At 55.1% G+C, this 8,891-nt stretch overlaps 2 protein-coding genes across 2 annotated transcripts; both read left to right on the top strand.

The window, feature by feature from the left end:
- Positions 1-2,916: 2,916 nt before the first annotated feature.
- Positions 2,917-4,901, top strand: CSUI_000360 (uncharacterized protein; the record flags this gene model as incomplete). The annotated part of the gene is made up of 4 exons (XM_068060594.1): positions 2,917-3,330; positions 3,640-3,960; positions 4,099-4,303; positions 4,399-4,901. The coding sequence occupies 4 exons, from the start codon at positions 2,917-2,919 to the stop codon at positions 4,899-4,901; spliced, it is 1,443 nt and encodes a 480-aa protein (XP_067927431.1).
- A 1,375-nt stretch (positions 4,902-6,276) lies between these two features.
- Positions 6,277-8,855, top strand: CSUI_000359 (agc kinase; the record flags this gene model as incomplete). Its single annotated transcript, XM_068060593.1, has 8 exons — positions 6,277-6,391; positions 6,808-6,995; positions 7,216-7,279; positions 7,452-7,572; positions 7,707-7,852; positions 7,941-8,088; positions 8,240-8,408; positions 8,760-8,855. Exons 1-8 carry the CDS (start codon positions 6,322-6,324, stop codon positions 8,853-8,855), a joined length of 1,002 nt encoding a protein of 333 aa, XP_067927430.1. The 5' UTR covers positions 6,277-6,321.
- Between the last annotated feature and the right edge of the window lie 36 nt (positions 8,856-8,891).

Genomic DNA, 8,891 nt, shown 5'->3' with positions numbered 1-8,891 from the left:
ACGACACTTGCCCCAGTGGGCGGGCATACTATAGCCCAGCGCCGACGGGCGCGACATCCGTTACTCCACACCACAGCACAACACTGACTGCAACTCGTATCGTTGCCACCATGGTCATCACAGCACACGCATTACACAGAGCAGCAATTTTTCTGGTATGTTGTGCGGATTGCTTCCCTAAAGCCAGTGTCTCCGCCGCCACGATGGCCCTCGCTATCAGCTTCACACTTTCCATTTCAAGCTAGCACCACTGCCCAGGTGGCGAAGCAAGAACCGCACAAAGCTGCAGAATCTGGATGGAGATAAGCGGACAGACACAGGAAACCTGCAGAGTTTGAATTCAGTCAGTCAGGTTTGCCGAAGAGGACAGAGCCACCAATTTTTCCGGAGACGCCGACGCCCCCCGCGTAGTAGTAGCGGAGGCGCCATCGGGAGTGCTCCGGCCCAGCCAAATTGACAAGGCGCTTTTACCTGTATCGACAGTGAGTCATGTGACATCTGGTCACCCAGTCGGGTAGCAGCCTGTAAGCGATTAATGGCGGGACGTTTTTAGTGCTGCGGTGCATGGCCGACAGACACATGCATGGCTCTCGTGTAGAAACCAAAAGTCCGCACAGCGATCTTCGGTGCAGCAAACCAAAGGCCGTGCGGGTCTACGAAACCATACGCTGTGAGTCTCTTCCACGAATAATCAGCACCGGAGCGTGGTAAGAAAAGAGAACGCCACATCTGTCCGTAAAGAACCTTCCTGACCCAACACGCACGAAGACAAGCAAGAATAAGAGATATCTTGCATTCGGTATCAGCAAACCACACCCAGATGCACTAGGCCACCACGGTTAGTGCGACAGCTGAGCATACGAGCCGAGTCTATACCTCTCACTTTCTGAAGATGCTGCTCGTCGTGGGCTTTGTACCCGTATGACTCCGTATCTCCTTCTGTTGGTGAGCTCTCCTACACGACTATCCTCTCGCGTAGCACTCACTGAGGACGGCCGTTAGTTTGCGGGGTCGAGGGTTCATCGTGTGGCACCGGCAGGGGTTCCCCAATCTGTAGTGTCCAACAGGGGCCCCGATTGTGGGTGTCTTAAAAAAACGACATGGCAATCTTTGGTAAAGAAAGAAATCTTGATGCGTTCTGTCGGACCGGTGCGATAACCCTTAGTTGTTGAGCGGTTCCGCTCGGCGTCGGCGAGCGAACGGACCAGTTCACAGAACTATCCGTACCCCAACCCTGTCTCCGCAGGGGCAGGCGCCCGGCCAGACAGCGGAGTGGGCAGTCTGCTTTCCAGTGAGGAATTCGCTTGTAACAGTGAATCAGGGGGACCACGTTTCTTCTCCCTCGTGTACGCAAATGCACCGTCGATTTTCATACGTTGTCAAAAGGTGAGAGAAGTAGCACTGATGACACTCTCCTGGCCCCAGAGGATCGCACGAACGGCAACGACGAGCTGTGGGCAGGGACGTCGTTGTTCCCTCAGCCCGCAAACTACAGTCAGAGGGTCCGCGCGAAGTAAAAGTGGGAGCACCCCGGAAGGAATGCTGCCCTCCTGAAACGTGTTAGCGAGCGACCCCGACGACTTCGGGGTGCCCACGTCGACGCTTCTGCACTGCACGATGAAAGTTAGGTCTGGGCGCACGTGCTGAGTCTCGAAACGCTGCTCGCCTCTGTCGCGCCAGGGCGGGCAGAACGCCAAGTGCTCGACAACGGCACGGTGCTCACCGAATGCCCTTCCCCTGACGGTTGAAGACATCTCAGCGTCGTGGGGACGGCTAAAGCTCACCGAGACTTCTTCCGTCAGTGACACGATCCGGAACATCGTTAGATATGAAAGAACTACGGCAGACCAAGTGATATCGTCACATTGATGGTCTTGAACATGTTCTGATGCGCAGGTGCTGGCGAGCAGAGTGCACCCTACGCACGGAGCTAGTACAATCGCTGCCCTCCATCTTGGCGCGATTGCCTCTGGGTCATCCGTGAGCAGACGAGAGCGTGAATGTAAGTGAGGAGTCAGCGTCACCCTGTGCAGGGGACGTCGCACTGGCTCGTGCGCCGTGCCGACGGGCAGAATCAACGAGACTCGAGCTCTGGAGTCCCCATGCTTCAGCTCTAGCGGGAGCAACTACGATATTTGCCAGTGCTGAAGACAGGAATTCTCATGCGTGGACTACCGTAAGGCAGGAGTGGTGAGCGTCCTCGATTGACAACGAACACGGAGCTGTCGTACAGCTCACCGTCCCACGCCCTCGACTGCTGGGGTTGTTTGCTTAGCACCTTCCGGAGAGAACTGCGGCTATGCAATACTTGCAAGTGGGCTTCTAACAGTGGGTGAGTCTTCAAAAGAAGCACAGCAGCCCCACGGACTGCAAATTGCAGGATAGGTGGACCGAGAAAAAGTGGGATGGAATTGTGTAGACTGGTGAGCCCCCGCTTCGGCAAGGGGTTACCACGAAAGAGCGGTTTCATAGTGCAATTCAACACCGAACGAAAGTAGGTGGCCGGGCTATGCCAGAGCGCCGAGTAGAAAACGGACTGCGGTAAGCAACCCGCTTCTCTTCTTTTAGCTGCCGCTGCTTGGGATCGCCTATTCTCTGCACCAGTAGACCCCCCAGGGCGTCATTCTCGGCTGCGGTGTAGCTGCCGAGACACAAGTCGCGGCCACGCCCACCCCTTCCGCTGCGAGCATGGCTCGCTCGTCATTGCTGCACGCTGCTTCTTTAACCGAAACCGAGGAAGAGCTATGAAACAGCGTCATCAGTTATACATCGTCCCACTGCTCCGATTACTTCACATCTCGAGCCAGGTTCTCCAGATTCTCCGAGGCAGTCTGGCGTAGTGGTCAAGACCGGTTTGATGTTTTCCGTACGCCCGGGGCGTCCATTTGCTCTACTGCGTCCGCGCTGCTCAACGCCATGTGGAGACTTCTGGCACTTCTCAGTCTCGGTCCGGTGCCACTTTTCCACTCCGCAGTGGCAGGTGTTGCCCAGATTGATATCCAGCGGATACCGCAATGGTCTGACTTCGGCACCGTCGCCGGTAACCCCGACATAGGCAACAGCCCCGTGCGACTGGGTAGCAATAGTATGATGCTTGCTGAAGGCACAGCGACTCCGCACTTCATGAGATCAGGCGGAGAAACGGAGACCCAGGAGTCAAGAGGCCTGGCAAAGAGCTTTTCTCGCAGATTCCGAGAGCCAGTCCACCTGATTCCTATCTATTCGTCTTTGACGACCGATAAGTACATATCTCCATTCGAGCCATCGATTCCGGTTCCACTGCCCTTCTCAGGCCATGCGGTCGAGGACCTGGCATCTCTGATACCCAAGGTGAGGCAACCGTTTGGGTCTACGGCCGAGCTTTAGTCAGTACGAAGTATCCTGTCCCTGCAAACCCTGGACACGGCCTGGCAGCTTCCTGGACAAGATCCTTTTCCGGTGTGGCTTTGCCGGTGCCTGTGTGTCAGGGAACCCGCCCAATGAAACTCGTGTCCGGCAAAAACGGGCATGACTGTTGCCCTGGTGGAGCGCGACGACTAGGAAGGCAGGCCCGAAGAAAGAAGGTAAACAGACAGAGTGCGCTCGAATTCTACCAAAGCTTACTGGGGTCACTTCATTTTTTTGCATGGCGTCTGACAGGCTACCATTGTGTCGTCGCCGCTACCTCCAGTGGGGCATCTACCGTTGCAGACCGCACACTTCGCAGGCGTGCCGGTGGCTGTAATGCCCGAAGCGACTGCTTCGGAACAAAAGCAGCAGGACAGTCCCCCTGTCGCGAGTGTGGAACCAATTTTGCAAACACCCGTGGAGCCAGTGGTCTATCAACCTTCGTGGCCTGACGAGATTCCCGCAAGGAGCCATCCAGAGCACCGGGTCAAGTACTATGACTTCCAGGACGACAGCTATAAGCCAGCTGCATGGGGGGAAGATCCAAGAGGCCTCCAAGGACTGCCGAGCTCGGTAAGGCGGGCGGAACGCCCGTCCTGAGTGTCCGTGCCCGTGGTACTGCGTTTTACTATACACATAGCAGAACGGAACACCTGTGCAAACACAGGAGTGCAAGAGCATCGTTTTGTCTCCTTGTTCTCTTGGCTTCAGACGTCGAGGAGAGAGCTTTTCAAGGACAGATATACCGCTGAAGTTAACCCGTGGTCTGTACGAGCCAGACCACAGCCTGACATGGTGTTCTATTACCCCCAAGCTGTGGTGGAATCCACGGAGGAGCAGAAGCATGAAGAGGTACCGGAGTTGGGTTTGCAGGATCTCTTAGCCCTCGACCCGCCACCGCCATGCACTGGAGTTGGTAAGAGACGGAAACCACGCAGCATTCCTCATTATTTGTGTTTGCTTAAGGGTTCAGCTAGCGTCCGACCAGCTTGCGTGACCTGTGCGCATCAGGCTGCTACCGGCGTCTGGGGCCAAAGAGCAAAGGGCCAAAGTTTCTTGCGTGGCCTGAGCCTCGGCCAGTCACCGCCGTTGTCGAGAAGGAGAAGAAAGACCGGAAAGTGAAAGATACTAAGGCACCCTCTCCTGTGGAGATTGTCTACATTCCTTTGTCCAAAGAGTATATCCCCCTTCTCGCGTGGCCGGTTGGGCACTCCCACCATGCGAAACAAGGCCAAAAGCTTTTACCACATCCACCCACCGGCTTCGGTTCCTCCTCCGGCGGAGACGAAATGCAGCTGCTGTCTGCAGACCCAAGAGGAGCCACTCACGGATTGCCCTATTCCCTAGCCAGTCCGCAAGTCTCGTCTGGCCTTGGTGGCCGTGCCAACCCCAGCGAGGGCAGCCCCTGGTGGGGTCCGGACCTTACCGCGACCGGGGCCCACGGAGCTACTCTGGGGGCTCCGGCCGCAGCTGCTGGCACACAGAATGCGAGTGGTGCTCCCGAAATTCTATGAGCCAAAGCCATTCTCGGTGAACCAGTGACCTGTTCTCATTTTGCAGTTTCTTTTCCAGCCTGCACCTGCACGTCACGCTCCAGGCCGGGTCGGAAGTGCCTGCTAGCGGATTGCATTTCAAGTCCGTCGTTTGCCAGTGAACAATCAATGTTACCAAACTGCTAAGTTGGCGTGTTGGGCAAAGGGGCGACCTAAGCGAGTCGAGCGCAGTCCCCCACAGCTGGATGTTAGCCGTTTGGGAGCAACCAAGGAATTAGGAAAAGAGCATGCTTTCTGGCGGAGCTTGGTGCGCAGCGACTGTCCGCTATCCTGGCGCACCAGTAGGCGTGATCTGATCCAAGAGTTCCCCGAAGCAAACGCGCCGGCTCACGTGGCACGAAGCGGGAGAAGGCGCCCATCGGTGAGGAACTACTAAACACTACGCCACCTCGAAGACGTGACAAACCAGCCATCAATTACCACAGTTGATGGCATGTCTGCCGAAGCCAGGCTTGAGGTGCCCCCGTGTAGGAGTTCAGTGGTACTGGCCACACTTTAGCTCGTAGACCTAAGAACGCCAGAGTCAAGTCTTTCTTGGAGGCGTAACAGGTACTTGGGCGGATGCTATCGAGCGCCTTAAATTGGCGACTTGGTCACAGATCCCTTGTCCCATCTGGTTCGGTCACAGGGGTTTAGTAGTAATGGCGCGCGAGCGGCAGACAGTGGATTCAGGCGATCCGAGATCGGCGCAACCCCAAGGGCAGGCAGAAGACAAGCTTGAGCCTTCCAGATGGCGTCGATTGAATCGGGAAGCTCGCCGGCCGATTACTCTGTCCACGTAGTTTAGAGGCAGCAAAGGGCAGCAAGTTTGCAAGGGCCATTTCTTTCTTTTGTGTTGTGGCTAACAAAATAAACGGGTGACTGGACTTTTTTCTTCGGTTTTTTTCGGTCGACTGGAGAGGTGGCTGGGCAAAACTCAGTCCGCTTCTACGAGATGTCGCGAAGTCGCATGCTTCTAATTCAGCGCCTGCTGGGTTCAGCGGCGTCGAGTACCACAGCATCGAAAAGAACTTTGCGGGACTGATTTCTTTTATATGAACTGCAATTGAAACGATAATTTTCCAAGAAGCGACCAAACAGGGGAATGCTGCGTAGCAGCCCGGAGACACCTTGGGTGCCCCCTTTGCTGGGTGTGTGTATCTTTATCGTGAGAAACCCTTCTTCACTTGGGTCTTGCAGGCCATCGTATGAGTCTTCCGTCTGGACAATCAACACTGGGAAGTTGAACCCAAAGGAACCAAACCGGCTGCCTCCGGGACTCGCGTACCAGAGCGGAGGCACTGGCCAAGTGTCGTTTAAAATAAAAGCAGTGCTGGGCAATTTGCTCACCGGCGCACGAGGAACAAACGAGATAACGTTGACGGAGAGTCTCGCCGGCAAAATGCAGAAACCACTGTTACCCCCCGGAACCGGAAAGGAGGCCTTCGAGTTCGGGCCAACTCTTGGGACAGGTGCTGCCACACAACACAACATCAGTATTGATCCACGAACCGTCAGGCAGCCGAGGTGTTCCAAAATTCGTGTCAATCATGTATAGCTGGATACACGCCGCGCCTTCACTGGTCCGCAGCAATGCAGGCGAGGGCCAGGGACACGCAGATAAAGAGAACTGGCCAGCCTGTGGGGGACAGTAGCTGTCGCTGCACCTGCTTGTGTCAGAGACTTCACTTCGGAGCGGGTAACATTCAGGACTACCAACCAGCGGACAGGCTTGTCTTGGGGGAGGCACTCCGTAGCAGTAGTCTACTAGCACGGGCATTGTCCAGCGCCGCACCTTCCGCCATAGCACCGCTTCAGTAGCTTTGCGTAGGGCAAGTACTTCCTGCCCTCCGTGCACCGCCGCTTCGTCCCGTCTCCGGCTGTCCAGGTTCGTTTGGACGGGTGAAGTCAGCCAAGTATCTGAAGTCGTCAGCGACAAGCGTCGACGACCCCTCTCAAGTCCCACCACGCGTCGCTGTTAAATTGCTAAAGAAAGCCGCGATAATAAAGCTTAAGCATGTCGACCACATTATCAATGAGAAGAAGATCCTGCTTGCTTTAGACCACCCACTGACGGTAGGTTTGCCGCCAAGCGAGAAGGTGCTGCACACCAGCGAGTACCGCAGCCGGGAAACCCGAAGGTGCTCTCTGTACACGCGAAGGGGACGCAGACCACGTAGCTTGTCCGGTACCCGAAGTCGTGGCGTACACAGAGTCCCTTCAGCAAACCGTACTCCAGAGCCGGCCTTTCTTTATTGTTATTTGCCACGGAACCACCGGAATGACTGCTACTCAGGTTCGGTGTTTCGGAAGCTTTCAAGACAGCCGTTATCTCTACTTAGTGATGGAGCTTGTACCAGGTAAGTGCCTTCGTCTTGACGCCCGCCCAGGAGCATAGTCGTTCAGCGTCTGGGCTCCAAAATGCTACCTTCAGACTCCGATAATACAGAGCCGCGGTTCTGCCCCCCCCCAGAAATGCGTACCGGGCTTGAGAGAAAAAAAAAAAAAGCCGTCGTCTGTCACTGTATGCAGGTGGAGAGTTCTTCACTCATCTCCGGAAAGCTAAGAGGTTCGACAACGATACGGCGCGGTTCTACGCGGCTCAGATTGTCGACATCTTCGACTACTTGCACAGTCAAAATATCATCTACAGGTGAAGCTGATGTTGACTCAAGGTCGCGTACCTGGGGGCGAAAGCTCCGCGGACCCTGTGGACAGTGTCCATATCAAGAATGACGCACCCACCACCGGTGACTCCACCGGCCTCGCTGTATGTATGTCTGTCAGGGATTTGAAGCCTGAGAATATGCTCCTTGACAAGGATGGCTATGTGAAGCTGACGGACTTCGGCTTCGCAAAAGTAGTGGAATTCCGGACTGACACGCTCTGCGGGACCCCTGAATATATTGCCCCTGAAGTTCTACTAAACAAAGGTGGGCGCTTAAGAAGTTGAATCTTAGTTGTGCTGCTTCGGTGCCAGCTTGCACCGAAAAAGCGGCTGCCTGTGAAACGCCGTTGCAGGTCACGGGAAGCCAGTCGACTGGTGGACATTGGGGATCCTGATCTACGAAATGATGGTGGGGTATCCCCCGTTCCTGGACGACGACCCTCTAGGTATCTATCAAAAAATTCTAGCGGGAAAGTTCGTCTTCCCGAAGTTCTTTGACAAGTAAGTGTGACAGACCCAGTTATACTCTGGCGAGCCACTACGTGGCCACTGTTCAAACCACTTCTTCGTTAAGTGCTCGGTCTCTTGTGGAGAATTTCGAACCTTCCTCCTTGGCTGGTTTACAGCAGGTCTCGTTTCTCCTTTTGTGCAGGGACGCCAAGGTGCTTGTCAAAAAGTTGCTTCAAGCCGATCTATCGAAGCGCTGGGGTAACTTGAAGAACGGTGTTAGAGATATCAAGGAGTGCAAGTGGTTCTGCACAGTTGTGTTCGAGGACTTAAGGGCTAAGAAGGTTGTCGCGCGGTACAAGCCTACGGTCAAGGTCAGTTTCACAGTAACCGCCGTGCAGCCCGGCCCCATACAATGCCATTGCTACTGAACGGCTGCATCCTTATGCCGCACCGATCCGGACTTCGGCGGGAAAAGGGTCTCCTCCCTTTTCACGTCTAACTCCACTGTATTTGTATTCAGAAATGACCACCGTTACTGAAAGTAGGTCTGGCTTACTGCGAGGCTCGGGCACGATCATTTCAAACAAAGTATTCCATAGTTGTTCCACAGTTTGGGACTATAGACATCTCCAGCGACCGCCCGAGCGGTACCTGAGAGCAAGCGGCGCGCTGCCCGATGTCGTCAGCCGGGTGTCCTCTCTATGTTGCGTTGCTACATGTAGGGCATGGACGACCTCTCTAATTTTGAGGCTTATCCAGACGAAAAAGACGACGCTGTTCCCGTTGACCCCTTGAAAGACCCTTTCGCCACTTGGTGACCTCACAGTGCTCGCCCTACATGTAGCAACGCAACA

Source organism: Cystoisospora suis (assembly GCF_002600585.1).
Source record: "Cystoisospora suis strain Wien I chromosome Unknown contig_156, whole genome shotgun sequence".
Classification (NCBI taxonomy): domain Eukaryota; phylum Apicomplexa; class Conoidasida; order Eucoccidiorida; family Sarcocystidae; genus Cystoisospora; species Cystoisospora suis.
Note: the sequence above shows the minus strand (reverse complement) of the source record. Positions and strands in the feature narration are given on the sequence as shown.